Below are 16,512 nucleotides of genomic sequence, written 5' to 3' on the forward strand. Positions count from 1 at the left end.
ATTTAGGATCACAAAGGCATGGTCTACAAGAGCAAAGAAGGAACGCAAGCAGTGTATGAGGATGATCTTGACAGATTCCTGGGCATAATCAACAAGTATTGTGTATTGAAGACTAGACCCGACTTATCAAAGGTTCCCAGCTGGCTACATAGAGTTGATTTCAAGGAAGAGTTTGGTGACTTGATCACTCTACTCAACCGAGTTACAGGAAGCCCTCGAGCACATTAGTTTGAGAACTGGATGTTCTACTTCATAGAGACAATATCAACTGAAAGAGAGAAATTGGGGCTTCAGAAAATTGACTGGGCAAGAATCATAAGCAATAACATTGACATACAATTGAAGAGACTCCAGCACACTAAGACATTCTACATGACTTCAAATCTCATATTTTCACCTGCCAGAGCTCATGAGTACGTAGGATTAATGTATAAAGGTCCAGTCGGAATGGGAGCTAGAGAGATGAGAGCATACGAATCATACACACTATTACACTACCTCGGCAAATCACATTAGAGGAGGGTGAACGATGCTTTCACCATGCACTTAACAAGAATGTTGCAAGGCGACATACATCAAAGGTTATCCCTGCAAGAAAAAAGAGTTAGTAAAGAATTTTGGTGCTTGGTATATCCATTTCCCAAGCTCACCTACATTAGAATTCAAGGATGCTCTTGTCCACCCTACATGCTACCACGCTATCCTACCGACAAGATTGTATTGCTTGAGTTTGTAAGACAATTGACTACATATGACAAAGTGCAGAAGAACAAACACAAGATAGGAATTGCTTTTTGCATCTTAGTCAAGCAATCATTTGAAGTGTGCCCATCCCTACAAGCAGTAGAGAAAGCGGAAGAAGAATTGAGATCTCACTTCCTCATCCTATACTTATCCAGAGATATATTTGATCCTTATGGCTATATTAGAAGAGCTAATGGAAGAAAGAACAAACACAAGCTACAATTGGAGGATCATTTCATGAATGCCCAAGATGATTTCGAGATAAAGAGAAGAATGTGCTCAAGACTGTCAATTGCCATCGTCAGGACGTGCAAGGTCTTCGACATTCTAGATCAAGCACAAGATAGTGGAAGACGCCTTCAACCGATATATGAACAAGAGAAAGACAAGGAGGTGAAGGTCAATTGGATTGATGTAGAGGTCACCAATTTGAAGGACTTGATGAAGCCAGTCTTAGCATACACACAATGATGGGTAAACATCCAGATCTAGAAGTTGAAGAGCCAGAATACACAATTGACTTTCAAACTAATTGGAGAGGTAGAATCCTCCAATGAAGATACCGAAAGTGCAAGCTTAAGTGGAAGTGCCGCCCATTCAGCTCACTCCAGAGGATCAAAGAGAAAAGAGAGTCACAAGAAAGAGCCTTCAAACAAGAAGCATAAATCAGGTTCAAGCCATCCCTCCACCAGTATTTCTTCATACATGAAGTGGAGATGAATCAGGTAGCCATTCAAGAAAGTCAGCCACCCAGAGAGAGTATGGATCGTGGAGTAAATGAATCCATGGAGTCCATTGTCTAGAATAGAAGATATGAGAAGATAGATAAAGGTAAACAACCTCAAGACCAAAACAATTCAGTTTCACATGAGCAAGCTAATGGCAAGGCAGGCAAAGATGTGTATGTGGGTATTGAAAATGAAGATGAAGAAGTAACCTCTACATCACGAGAAGATCCACAACTCAATGAGGTACAAGTAGGAGAAGAGAAATCTGCTATCCCAGCATGGCTCAAGGAGAGACTAGCAAAGGAAGTCATAGTGATAGAAGAAGAACCTTTGGATGACTTGGACAACTTCCTAAATAAAACTCAAGAGACTATCAAATAGAAGAAAGCAACTAAGATGTCAAAGATGACAAGAGATAGTACATGATCTCAAGTGATACAGATTGCCACTCCAAGAGTAGACAAGCCAAAAGGTGAGATCACAACAGAAGAGTATGATTTAGAAACTATTGATTTAGGTCCTCCCACCACTGAACGGGCATTGGAAGACATGAATGATATAGTAAAGACTGTCCATGATATGTTGAAAATGGAAGTAGAAAAGAACAAGAAATTGGAAAGAGAAGTAAGTGCATTGAGAAGCTACTTGCAGCAGTTCAAGCAATCACTAAGGCAGCATGATCCTTCAGCTACACCACCACCATTGCTTCCTCCATACTTAGTCGACAATTTGGAAAAGAAGAGAACTTCATCTCACTTGATGGAGACTTTGAAGAAGGCGAATGCATTTGTGAAGGAATTAGTGAGGATATTTTATAATGTTGTAATTGTTCTCGAGAGAACGCAAATCCTCATGACAGCCTATGACACTTTGTGTTCATTCACCAGAGACTATATACCATGCTGAGATTGCAAGCAATGAAGAATCTACCTAAGCAAACTTTGGTGAACAGAGGAATGTTAGATGATGAACAATTGCCTGATTTCTAGCAGTGGTATAACTTACTTCGAATGAGGAAGGTCATTTTTGAAGATATCAACAGTGGATGCACCCAAGTAGATGAAGCAATAAATTTGATACATGACAAGATTGTTGAGGTTGTTGAGATGATACTTGAGAAGGAGATGAAGGAAGGAATCCACATAGATGCCAATCAGCTAGCTGAAAGAGTGAAGATCATATTCTTTGGAACAGACAAATCACCTTCTGAAAAACAGCTAGATGACATACATGCATTCATGGTACTTGCCAGTAAGACTAAAGATTATGGGCCAATATGGGAGAAAACCTTTGCCTCCGTCTTAGACGAAGTGAGCTTCTTGGAAGAACAGTTGAAGAACTTGTCTGCTGCTCCAATAACTGAGATTGAATTCATGACGTTTGGATTTGTTGAATTTGCAACAAAAGAAAAGGATAAGGGTAATAAGCTTCTAGAAGATAATTTGTTATGATCACATGTGGTGTCATTTTTCTTATTGGAGGATTTTTCCTTGATGTTTGTGTCAAATGGATGTCACATTCCCATTGGATGATATTTAATAATTTGCAATAAGATTAGGTTTTGATGTAACAAACCCTAATTAGGGTTTAGGTGGCAAATTCTTGGCCCTTGATTTTGATTTAATCTTGGCCTTTCATTGTATTTGGGAGCTTTATATAAGCTCCACTCATTTCATTTGTAAAGGATTGATTAGAAGAGTTTTGAAGAATTGTTGCTTAGATGCTACAAAATTAATAAAATCATTGAAGTGTTGGCGATTTATTGAGTTTTGGAGCATTTGCTTGTTTCTTCCTTCCTTTTATGGGAAAACTTAATATTTGAAAAGATAGAAAAATGAGAATAGAATTTGATTTTAAGTATTTTAGATGAATGAAAGATCCATGTGTATGATTGATAGTGAGGCTCCCATTGTTCATACTACTAGTACTCCATCGATGACGAAGTATCCTGCGTAGTCAATTGAACCAATTCTTAGCTAAAGCTTAACTTCAATTACTATTTCATCATTGATATGCTTCATCTTGAAGGTATCTATGCTTGTGGTAGTGATTTCAAAATCATCAAGCTACCCCTAGAAGATTGCATTAGCATTGTGGAGATGTTCATGGCATGTCAAAGCAAAGCTTAGTTGAGCTCACTTGAGATTGTCCATTGTCTTGCATTCCTAGCATTATCGTAGCATTCCTAAACCTTACCCCTTTTTCACTTTTTTTTTTTTATCAAAAATCATTAGTAGTAGGAAAGAACGATATTGTAACATCATTTGAACAATAGTGTAAGTCCCTTTGCAGGTACAACAAACACATCATAGTTCATACCATTGAAGCTATCCAACACGTCAAGACCTGACATTGTAAATCTTGGAGCGATCCTTTTTTCGTGTTCAGCATTTGAGAAGTCTTTGTTCAAGAGAGGATAGAGTATTCAATACTTTATTCTGCATTCGATTGTGCATAAAAACACCATCAACACTACCATCCATGTGAACAATCCCTTTTCAAATATTCAGTCAAAGGTGCACAAATTCCACTAAACTTCCTTGTTCAATGTATCCACACAAAGGTCAATCCTAACCATCAGTTTAGATGTCGCTTCCTGGATTAAACGGCTTTGACATTCTAGTAAATTTTTTAATGGCTGAAATATTGTAGAGCCAAGTTGATCCAACAGTGCTAATGCTTCCTTGCGAGTGAAAAGAATTGAATGCCTATTGAATGCACTGGAAGTTGGTGGTCAAGATTAATTCTTCACGGATATAAGAAATCTGAAGCTTACCTTGGCATTTAAAGGTATCAAAGGCCATTGATTTATATTGATCCAACGACTCATTTTGGAAACAAAAGGAGCCCAGGAATAATATGCTTCATCAAAGCTTAGAAAGTCACATTTTGTAGGATCTTTTGAATAATGATCCTCAAAGCAGGAGCAATTGGTCTATTACAGATGCTCTTTCTTTAGATACCTTTGTGAGTTGGATCCCTCATCTGACTTTTAAGTGAGAGGGGCCACGTATGAACTTATAGATTGCATTTCAGGGTCTTTTCAATTACATCCTCTAGTGAGTTTTGAGAGGGTTGATCTGGGAGAAACCTTTGCTACTTGTGGAATTCTTGTCCTCATGATGTGAGCTACTCCTGTTAATAATGTTAACTTTTTTCTCTTTATTCATATATAATTTGACAAACCAGTTTGGCCTTATATGCCAAGCTTGGGTCACACCAAAATTTTCACAGTGCCTTGTGGTTTTAAGTTCAAATTTCCTGCTTTATCCTTTTTCTTTTAAGGTTAAAAGTTTTTTTTGTATATTTCATATGTTACAAATACAATGGAAGTATTTTTATAACTGTGCTGGCTGGTTATCTAACGCAGAGTGGGATTATACAGATTGAAGCTGCAAAAAAGCGTGCAGAAAAAAATATTGATTCGATTCTTAGGGTGTCCAATGTTGAAGTTGCTGCAGAGTACATCTTAAGAGGGGACCGTTCAAAATCATTGCCTGTTATCATTAATTTTGAGAGTGAAGTCATTGGTTCTGCTGTTTTAGATATTCGGGTGTGTTCTTGATTCCATCCAGATATTTGAACAGAATTAATTCAGTATTTGTTTTTATCGTTAATATTGAAGTAAATATAAATTGTTAATAATACATTAATATTAATTGTTTTGTTTTCCTTCCATTTTCTTCTTGTCCAATAATATTATTTACTTTCAACTCATGACGTGTCACAATGTTTCTTAGAATCTATCCTTAATGGGTATGTTCTAGTTTTTCCTAACAATTTTTTGGTAATTTCATGAGTCAAGAAAATTTGAGATGCAATTATTTATCGTGATACTTTTTGCATCCTTTAGGTTATTTTGTTCATTTTTAGTTCCTAAAACTAAAACTAAAGATCAGTATTCTTCAAATTCAAGGTGCTATGAGAAACATCTAGATGAGTTTATCCGTTCTGGACATGTCCTGTTTTTCTACAAGACTTGTATAGAATGGGATTAATAACATTTCTTAATTTTAATGTAAAATTTTTTGGTAGTTTTTATTCCATACTCATTGAAGCCTTGAGGTGTATTTACATATTATAATTACTACAAATAGGGCATGTTTGTAGGCATATAACTGGTGTGTGGCTATTACTTGAGCTTAGTTTTTATCTGCTACTGACCTTTATCTCTTCGCTAGCCATACAAACATGCTTGGAAATATAATAATTTATGAGGAATTCAGTAGTAGAAGTTTTCTGATTTGGGGAATAGTCATAACATTTTGTGGGACTATGCAGGTAGGAAGAGAGATGTCATGTTTGTTATTTTCTAAGATTTTTATATGCTTCTTAAAAAGATTTATTCTTATGTAATGCATTTCATTCCACTGTTCTTTTCCAATCCTTTGGTGGATTTTTATATTAGTTTTCTGTCAGTTTGGGATTGGTCAAAAGATGTGAATATTCTTTTCTACCAGGCCAGAAACAACCTTATGAAGTCTTTCCTCCTCTCAAGTGGCAGTGATGACCATGCTCGTAGGATACAGTGAAATTTTTTCTTTTATGCTACATTGGCATCAGGATGCTGAGAAGGTGCTGTGGTTGTTTTCTTGCATCCAAGGCCTTGTGCTGATCTTACAGTGGCTGTCGCTTGCTATTGTTTGAGATTAAATATTTCTGATACTTGACTCATTTGTACTGAATACTACTTTGTTGAACCCTTAGCTGTCATAGGTTTTTTATACCATCAACAACACGTGGAAGTGGCTGATGTTTGTTCTTTTACATCCATGTAGTCTTCACATGAAATTTCAAATTACAATTTTTCTTTGCCAAACTTAGGTCTCTCATATGTAATCATACAACTGACTAATTAAATTTGGATTGTTGGGAGTAATATAGACAATTTTTCTTCCTCAAGCAAACTTGAGGATCTGGGTTTGCATGAATGTCTTCAAAAATTACATTTTTCTCTAAATATCATCAGTTTCGTTTGATTTGGAAAGGATTCTTTGATACCATATAAGGTTTTTGCTATTTGTTTTTTCAATTTAATGAAATCTTCAAGCAAAATAGTGCTTATTCATATGTAAATGCAGAAATTGCTTGAAGAATATTGGAATTGGTTAAGATCAAATAATGATCAACAAGAAGGGTGGTTTAAAGGGTTTTTTGAGGATCAATTTTCTAGTTTGGCAAGTGCTGATGAGTTCAGTGGAGGTCAAGAGAAAAGTATGGAGGAAATGCAAGCAAAAAGCACAGTAGTGTTGGAAGAATTCAATGTTAAAGCTGCAGCTATACTTTTTGAACAAGAAATACGTGAAGTGGTAAACCCTCCAGCCTTTTCTACACAGATTAAACAATCAATTGCTGGTTTATTAGCAGAATATAATATCTATTCTATTTCTTTTCTGTCAAGTGCATAGTTGGTGTGGCTGCATATATCTTTTTTTTCTTGTTGGGAAAAAATTTATCTTTCATCTTGTGTTCCTGGCACCTGCACCTCGTTTTGCCACTTGAACACATCAACAGTTAAACTAGAAAACTATTCTAAGAAAGTTTTCTATTATGGTTTTTGTCTCATTAACAAACTAAAAAGAATGATAATTTAGTCTCCAGATGAAATTGACATTTCTCGAATTATTATACATAGTAGTATGTGAACTTCAGAACCCATGTATCTAATACCCATCTTCATTCAAAGTGTTAGTTATCTTAATGTTAGGTTTTCGCCACAGGTTATCAAGTTCAGCTGATTCATGGAATCTTAAATAATGAAGAATTAATATTTTCCTGGTTCAATTGGAGAAGAATTGTTAGGTGCATTGTGTATTTTCTTAGCATTATATTTGACTTTTCATTTCCTTACTGTTCTTGATCTTGATAAGGATTCACATTTGTGATTTTTGCAGGTAATTGAAACATTTGGTGGATTAGGAGTGGCTGGGTTATCTGCTTCTGTATTAACTTCAGTCTTGCCCACTACACTGGAGGATCTCCTAGCTCTGACTCTCTGCTCTGCTGGCGGGTAAAATTTTTAGCACTTCCAATATCCTCTTTTGTGAAATTCTGTTTATTGGTCTATTACACTAATTCAATCTATACACACTTTTAGATTTCTCCAAGCACTACAACATACTAGTATTATAAAATTTGGTGTTCAAGTTCCCTATGACATACTAGATGCATATGGTGCAATAAACAGATTCATAAATTAACTCTTGATTTCTGGTTAGATGGTGTGTTTTAGTCTCTTTTCCAATGCATATAATGATACAACTACCTGCACATCAGGATATTTTGCATATAGAAATTAGATGGAATATGCATAAGTTGCTTGGGTGGGATCATGTTACAAATTACTTGAAACACTTATTTTATGATAGAACAGGTTTGTTGCCATACATATATTTGTTTTTCTGAAAAATGTGTTACATGGGATGCGTCCCCACCCCTCAAACCCCCGTCCCTGTGCCCTGAGTCATTTTGGGGATGGAGGGACATTAGGGGATGTCCCCCCGCTGTTCCCCCCAACCTGAGAAAATCCAGAAACATCCTGGAATGCACCCCTAAAATTAGGGACGGCAAGAAATGCATAGGGGATGCCTAGGTATCACCAAGGTTGCTGGGGATGTCTCAGACATCCCTCAACTGTCTCGGGGATAGCCAGGTGTCCCTTGAGGAAAATCAAATTTTTATGTTTTTAAAAGAAATTGTTCATAATATTAAAAAATGGCTATTAAATATATCATGACAGCATTATAAGCATTATAACAGTAGTATAACACTATGTTCTACTGATTTTTGAGGACGGGGACTGTAGGGGACGGCAGGACACGTTTCCGGTAAGAGGGTACTTTTGGGCCATTTTCAAGGGGATAGCTGTTAAAAAAATTAGAGGATTGTTAAAAATATAGAGAAATTTCAAATATGCATATCAAGTTACCACATATGCATTATGAACATCGTAATAAGAGGATTAAATGCTGATGACCAGCCCACAATGGTGCCAAATGACAAGTACCCAAAAAGCCCACAATAGTGCCAAATAACAAGTACCCAAAAAACAAACTATGAAATAACAATATTGATAAATTTGGATCATATTTTATATAGATAGCGAATTCTTAATTTTATTATAATAATATTGCAGGTTTTATTCTTTCACAGATTGCTGTACTGAAATGTCAATGATATGCTGGTTACACAGATCAAACTTGTGCTATGTATTATATGTTGTTTTCTTCAGTTAGCTTCTATCGACAGCATGGCATCGATATTTATATGCAATGGTGGTCCACAAAGGAGTCATGACTCGTGGAACCGACATGATTCCACAAGGAGTCGTGACTCCTATGTGGAGTCACATCGACAACTATTTGACTAATGCATTACATAAGATTATATCATCGGGTTCTCATAAAACATAATCAGTCAACCAAACCGATAATATACAAGTTGGTAGTTATAATAACTTTAATCATTCAATATGCAATTCGATAATAATACGCGATCATTTACAATAAATCGGTAATGTCAAAATGAAATGATATAATTAATGAATAATTAGATTATTCAATATTGATTATAATATTAATTATAATATTAACCGATCAACAAATAAATGATTATATATATATGTGATCAGAATAATAAGGATAGATTTACGGATAAATACAAGACAAATGTCTAAGGCTGTAAGGCCAATTAGACATTTGGTTCATCCGACCGATGCTATCTACTTTAACAAATATGATACCTTGATGGATGATGAGTATTTACTAGTACAGGTCTAGAAAGGCTCTGAGAACACACTGTAACAGTCTGACCAACAAGGAAAAATCCCATAAATTCCAAACAACTCTCACCCAACAAACCAACAATGAACTTACATCTGTAACAACAACTCAAACACACTCAAACTTAACCAAATCTCTCAGAAACAATTATACATTAGTCTAGTAGCTATTTTCATGCAGGTATAGGTCTGAAATGACACTGTTACAGCAGGTACAGCACCATTAAAATCATCATATCACTTCAATATTCACCAAAGTTCAATGCCAAAGCTTATAGAATGTCACCACCAGGCCAAGGCACTTTTAGGTAAGATGAATTGTGCTCAAATAGGAAGGCAGGCTGATTCCTAGCTCACACACCCTTCCAAATTGCATGGTCTGCCCATAAACTCTAAATCTCGCATGAAATCATGTCTCATGTCTGCGAAGGCTGAACAGCAATAATAAACACTCCCAAAAAACTCTGAAATCACATTTCAAAAGGTACGACCCAGAAACGTCCCTCGTCCCTTCAGGAAATGTCCCTTGTCATTGTTGCGAATGGGAAATGGATAGGGTATGCTGTAAAAACATTCCCACGTCCCTGTACTGTTCTTGGTCCATGTATGGGGGTACCAAGCCTGGGGACGCGTCCCCGTGGAACATAGGTATAACATGACAGCATTATAACAGCAGCAATAAAGATATCATGACAGCAGTGTTGGAATTTTTGTCATTGATGTCAAGGTTTATTTTGAAGTTTAATTGAGCTGCTTGTCTTCCTGTGTGCTCGAGCTGCTTGAGGTGCTTGGCTGCTTGTCTTCTGGTTTGAGTTCCTTACCTGCCTGCCTGGTCGAGCAGCTTGAGCTGCTTGCTTGGCTGTTTGAGGTGCTTGTGTGTCTGCATCAGCATCCTATGTGCCTACTTGTCACCTTTGTCAGCTGCTTAATCATATCTTATGCCATGTCAGAACTTCTTGCCAAGTCATATTGTTTGAAGTCAATATTCTTCCATGTCCTATGGTGGCTACAGGTGGTGAAGCTATTTTTAAACATTTTTTTAAGGCTATCTTCAGTGTTGTTTATTTTGAATTGAGTCGACTTTTGTGGGAAGCTTTATTTTTTAATGGTGAGTGTTGTCGGCTTAGAAAAACAAAAGGCCTTCAATAAAGCATAACGCATCACACAGAAATCGTGAGGAGCTTGCTAAACATAGGATCCCATTCTTTTTCTGTCAGGGACACCTGCATTGAATTTTTGAAGGTCTTGTATTGGCTTGGTGCTTTTGAGTGATTATGGATGCATTTTTTTTGGAAGTGGGGCAGAGGTTTCTCTTTATATGTTTGGGCAACTATTCAGTATATTAAAAAGGGCATCGATTATGATACGTATCGCATTCTTTTTAAAGAAAGGGCTGTAGTGAATGATGTCGTGGGAAGTGGTGTATTAGATCTTCTTCAAAATTATATTGTGGGTCAGCAAAAATAGCTAAAAGCTTTTATGAAGTTGTATGGTTTTGAATTTCTGATGGTCAGAGCTTGTAATGGAAGTGAAAAAGGTTATCACCGTTTGAGATTTGAAATTGGTGATTGAGCGATGTGCATAGAAGACGTTTTTGTTTTGACTGAATATCATGTTTTGTGGATACAAAAGGTGGTCCGTTATTTTTTACATGCGGGTGTGATACTTTAAAAAACACGGGTTACAGATTGATTATTGGGCTGCCGTGAAGACGAATTGACTTGGAACTAAAGCTCAAAGAAGTCTGTTTCTGCTTTGAGGATGTTGTGGAAGTAGATGGTATAGCTGCAACATCCTCAACATGAGCCTCAATAGGTGTCTCATCCATGGTGATAGGATCTTGTGTATGTGATGAACTTGCCCACAAGGGCTCACCAACCTTTCCTTCTACCTACTCATATGTTGACACATGCCTCTCTCTCCAAATTAGCTAATTCAGCATCAGTTAACAATGGATCCACATCAACATTGTTAGGCTCAACAGTCCAATTTGAATATGAATCAATGTCATCAAGGTCAAGTGTGTGATGTGTATCTTGCCCTTGTACTTCTTTTCATGCAACCGAAGGTTGTACCGCACATAGACAACGTCATTCAAGCAGTTTGAGTCAACCTATTGTGCCTCTTTGAGTTAGTGGCCTTAAAAACATTCCAATTGCATTCACAACTAGAAGCACTATGAGGCTGGGATAAAATGTGAACCACAAGCTTTTGAAGATCAGATGTTGTGGCACCGTAATCTTCCCTTTGCAAATCTACACGGATAACATTTATAACTTCGTAAGGATTTTGTTAAACTTCAAAGTTAAAATAAGAGTAAATTAAAATTGAACATATATATTATTTACCTAGTTGTGGAGTGGTTCTCCTAGGAATGCAAAAATTTAAAGTATGTCCCTTTTTCCCTCTTATAGCTCTATATCTCATCATGTATGAGGTTTCAAAGGTTCTTATCAAAAGCCATTCTCTCACTACATGTGTTGAGGTGAAAAATAATCTGTGCATTTGCTTCGAAAAAAGGGGAGGAAAAATCTTGGGGTTCAAATAGTAAGCAACAACATGAATATGTTGGTGGAGTTGTCCGTTCCTCTTACGATCAATAATGCGCCATAGGGGTTCATATTTGGTCTTATTCAGCCCATAGAAATGCTGAATTGCCTCTTTGGCTTTACCCATTGCCTCGTGTAGATATCCCATGGAGTTTTTGTAGTATTCCCACTTATTTTTTCTGTTTTTAAGCACAACAAATATTACAATGCACCCGTTAAAGTTAGGAAATATAATCGCAATGCTACTAAAAAAATGACCCTTCCACTTTCTGATCACCGAGAGCCCAATGTGGGAAGGTGAGAGCATACGGTGATAAGGGGTTCGTTAGCTCACTAATCTGCTGGAAATTACAATGCAAATACAATACTGGGCGGCAAGCCAGCCCCTTCCACTTTTCAGTGGGATGAAGAACAAGAACTTGACGGTAAACCAGCCAAGGTAACAAGAGTATAACAAAACCAAATCACTCTACCACTTATGCAGCAGGAGGACTTTTACATAAAACTATCACTCGACCGCATATTTCAGCAGGAGGACAATATCACTCAACCACTTGCTCAGTGGGAGGACAAAGCTGAATTACAAAACATACAAGCAGCTAAGCCATCCTCTTCCACTTGTTCAATGGGAAATGCAGCATAGAATGAATTGGTCAGTACTACTGAAGCAATTCTTACAAAGATAGAGATGTGAAAGAAGATAGAATGAAGTACATATTTCAAGAATTCAATAACACATTCTCACCATAAACACTACTTGCTGTTCTGAAATCAGATACAATGAAAACGCAGAACCAGCCATCCCAAAACCCACTAAAATGCTTGTAACTCTCTCAAAACTGAATGGAATCATGCCAAACCAAATGCAAATGAAGCATATGACATAAACAATCAAATCAATACCTTAAAATTGCGTCTGGAGAGCAGCAACTGCGATGCACACATCCCAAGACAATTCTAGAAATGACGTTTTGGCTGAATAGTTCGATTTGCAATTGTAAATTGGAGAGTTCTCCAAATGCCATGCCAATGTAGGAGAATTATTGTCTCTCCGATACGCTTCCAACAAGCCCTCACCCAAAATGATGCACTCAACACGCAGATAGCTACGAGCAAAAACCACTTCCAGCCAACACACACCAGCAACACCAAAAAAACCAGCAACACACAACTCTTCACCAACACACCCAAAACTCACCAAATAGCTCACAACTTCGAACCACAGCTAGGAGTGATGTCTCACACTCGAAACCGGAAGAAAAGATCTAGGAGGTATTCACCCTCGAAGAAGTATAGAGTCATTCCGACAGCATAACAATATATTTTCTCTAGATACCAAAATGAGAGCCCAAGTCACTTATTTATAACTTTTGCCAACCAAATTCAAATTCAAATGCACCCCAAATACGCCCAAACCAAATGCCATTCCATCTCATCCACATTTAGCATTGCATTTCATTTCATTTCCTTGCACAAGTTCGCCCAATTCACATTCACCCAAAATCGCCCTTTTTAATAAATATAAGTGTCATAAAATAAAGTGTAAAGTGGGTGCCCAACTATGACTTCCAAATAAAAAATATTACTAAGGCAATATACTTAGAAAATCGTCCCATTTGCCTTGAGTTATAATGTACTTATTAACACCATGACGACCCCCTTGAAGTCATGCAAATTTCGCCCAAATAGACTTAGGATAAAATTAATATTTTCTCCCTTCCTAAGTCGTCCATCCATAAAATAATCAAATATTAATACCTCATGCCTAAGGTATTAATATATTAAAATACCTTCTCAAATATTGATTATTGCCAAATTGAGTCGGAGACTGAAGTGCCGGTAATCACTAAGACTGAATTGAGTTGGGGCTCTGAACTAAATTGCCAAAAATAGTCATCTGAGCTGAGCTGCAGAATCCTTGCCAAGAATAGCACCAAAAAATGCTGGAAGACCAATTGCTCAAACTGACCTGCCGGAAATAGCCATCTGAACAGGGCAGCTGACATCCTGCTAAAAATAGAACTGCTAAAAATAGTACTTACTAAAAATAGCATACTGCTAAAAATAGTAAGTGTTTCCAAAGTGATTTTAACCACATTCTGAGCAGCCGTCGCACTTACTATAAATAGTAAGTCATGAAAAAGTCACCTGATGTAGATGCATGTCAAACCATCTTGAAGCTCTCTGAAAACTCAGAAGGAATCCAGAATTCAAACTGTCAAACTCCCACATATACCCCCTGAAAACACCAAAGAATCCTCCTAGAAAATAGGAAACCCTAATTCTCCTTTCCAAATAGCCTACGGGTCTCCGGAATAGGCCAATGGACCACTGAATGCACATCACTGAGAAGGGAACATTACAGTTTTGATGCCCATCCACCAATCATAGAACCCAAACCAACAGTTCTGGCACCTGAATATACAAATTTTACAAAATTAGCAAATTGTTACATCTCACATTGAGATTCCCAAGTTAAAATCAGTATGTCATGTGGTTACTGTTCTTGTTCAATTACACATTTCTGTATTATTTATGCAACTATACTACTATTTTATTTCCAGCAGCTTCAGAACACAAATTCCAGCACTATCTACATTGAAAAGTCCTTCAACCTGAAATTTAATTCAGCTAAGCTAGTTCTAACCTCCATAAATTTGCAGTAATGAAAGCAACTTGAAAATACCAATCAAAAGGATAGATGTGTGACTAGCTGTGGACATATTTGTATGTATCCAAGAAGCTGACTTCAATTGTTCTAATTTATTAAGAGAGAGTAATTAACTGAAAAAGATAGTTTTGATTAGTCTGAGTTGGTTTTTCAACTTCTCCAAATGGATATTTGTTGTCTCCCGAGTTGGCTTGATTTTTCCTTAAACCACAAGTCCCTGGACGGTCCAATTTGCTTCTGCACATTACATTGTAGTATTTCTAACACTTTACTTCATTCCTAGAAATTTAATCATTGTCCTCTTAGCATTTTATTTATTTCACCAGATCGTACTTTGATCACAGTGGTCTTCTCTAGAAAGAATGTAGCCAATATGCTACGAAGTAATCATCGGGTATATCACAGTAAGCACTTTCTGCAAGTACACGGTAATGCTTGTGAGCATCTGATGTGCACTCCTTAGCAATTGGAGATTTTCTGCCTTACATCACCAATGAAAATATATATTGCATGCTAACAGCAAGAACTCACATGTAATTGTCAAGTTATTGTTAGGTCTTTTGTTTTTCTCTGCTCTTTTTCTGACCTGGTATTACAGAACAGATTTCTTCCTACCACTCTCTTAAATACTAAAATATTTTATGTTAGCTTTTTCAAAATGGTGATGGTTGTTTGTGGGGATTTTCTTATATAGAGAAATCATTTTCATTTTCATTTACAGGTCAGCTCTTATTATATTACATTATACATTGTATATTAATTAGATACTTGTTTTTAGGAAAGCAATCATTATGAGGCTGTAACACCTTGTATTCTCCTATTTTCATATAAATTTTGTTTTACATTTAATTTATTTTTTCTTCAGTGAAATAAGATATTTCTGTGAATAGTTTCAGGATTATGTATATTCAGTTTGCAAGTATAATAAGTATGACAAATTCAACTACCATTTCTAATATATGCAACAGAATTTGAAATCTAGCAGTGTGGTTTAACTATTTGATTACCAACATTTTCTTACAGTGAAATGCCCCTAAGATTCTTTATGGAAAATGATATTTTCACCCTTTCTGGTTTTAGTTCAACATTGAACTCTTGAGGTTGTTATTTTACCCCATAAAGATAATTTCAACCTTAATTAGTCTGCTGTGTCTCTATATGTGTGTTACAGTTTATATGGTGTATGGAAATTGCCCCAGCGCCGAATTGAGGTAAAGGGAAAAGTTCAACGAGTAGCAGATTCATTTGCAACTCATCTGGAAACAGCAATGAAAGAAGATCTGGAGAAGGCTATGAATGATGCACAATCTAGGGTAGATTTAATCACCAAGCCATATCGTGATGCTGCACAGTCTAAAGTCAACTGCTTAGATGATTTCCTAATGGAGATAAAAGATTTGGAGGAAAAAATGCAAATTTTACAATTCAAAGTTCAAAATCTTGGGGCATCATGACTTAATTATGTATCAATCTAAGGGAATTTGCTGGAGCCTGAAATGTACCTTCTATCATGTAACATATTTTTTGTAGGCTTCTATACTGTGACATGCCAATTTTGATATTTATACTTACTGTAACATATCCTGGATGCATAATATCTTCACGTCTACTTGTGGTTTCAATCTGCCACAGTTCATGAAAGAAGCTTGTTTCATGCTAGTCTTACTCTGCTTGGAGTAGATCAAGATTTTCATTTTATTAATTTATAATTTCCTTAGTTTTCCAAGTTACTGACATTGATATTACACTTGAAATGCCATTATGTTTGCTAAAATTGAACTATATAGTTTTGTCACAAAGCTGGGATTTAGTAAGCTCTTATGATTGTAATTATTCTTGATCTGAAACCTTGTGAGCTAATTTATTGTTCTTAAAGAAGTAAGATAAAATACTCAATCCTACCATTGATGTTAAAGTCTATCCTGTTTTCTGCATGAAGTACAATTTATCTTTAACTCAAGTGGGTTCGCTCGGACATTGCTGTGTTTGAATAACATAATATATTTCTCAGGAGATCTTGGTCCTCTATCAGTCATTTCT

The 16,512-nt window shown here is 36.5% G+C and overlaps 1 protein-coding gene across 3 annotated transcripts in view; it reads left to right on the forward strand.

Moving 5' to 3' along the window:
* Positions 1 to 16,198, forward strand: part of LOC131072438 (probable transmembrane GTPase FZO-like, chloroplastic) — a 123,968-nt gene extending 107,770 nt beyond the window's left edge. The window contains exons 8-11 of one of the 3 annotated variants that reach the window (XM_058008595.2): positions 4,843 to 5,025; positions 6,554 to 6,781; positions 7,367 to 7,482; positions 15,644 to 16,198. In XM_058008595.2, coding sequence (XP_057864578.2) covers positions 4,843 to 5,025; positions 6,554 to 6,781; positions 7,367 to 7,482; positions 15,644 to 15,926 — 810 coding nt within the window. In that variant the 3' untranslated portion in view covers positions 15,927 to 16,198. The remainder of the gene's footprint in view (positions 1 to 4,842; positions 5,026 to 6,553; positions 6,782 to 7,366; positions 7,483 to 15,643) is intronic. The other 2 variants (XM_058008596.2, XM_058008597.2) reach the window with 2 other exon arrangements.
* Positions 16,199 to 16,512: the final 314 nt, after the last annotated feature.

The sequence above is a fragment of the Cryptomeria japonica genome, chromosome 8 (assembly GCF_030272615.1).
Source record: "Cryptomeria japonica chromosome 8, Sugi_1.0, whole genome shotgun sequence".
Classification (NCBI taxonomy): Eukaryota; Viridiplantae; Streptophyta; class Pinopsida; order Cupressales; family Cupressaceae; genus Cryptomeria; species Cryptomeria japonica.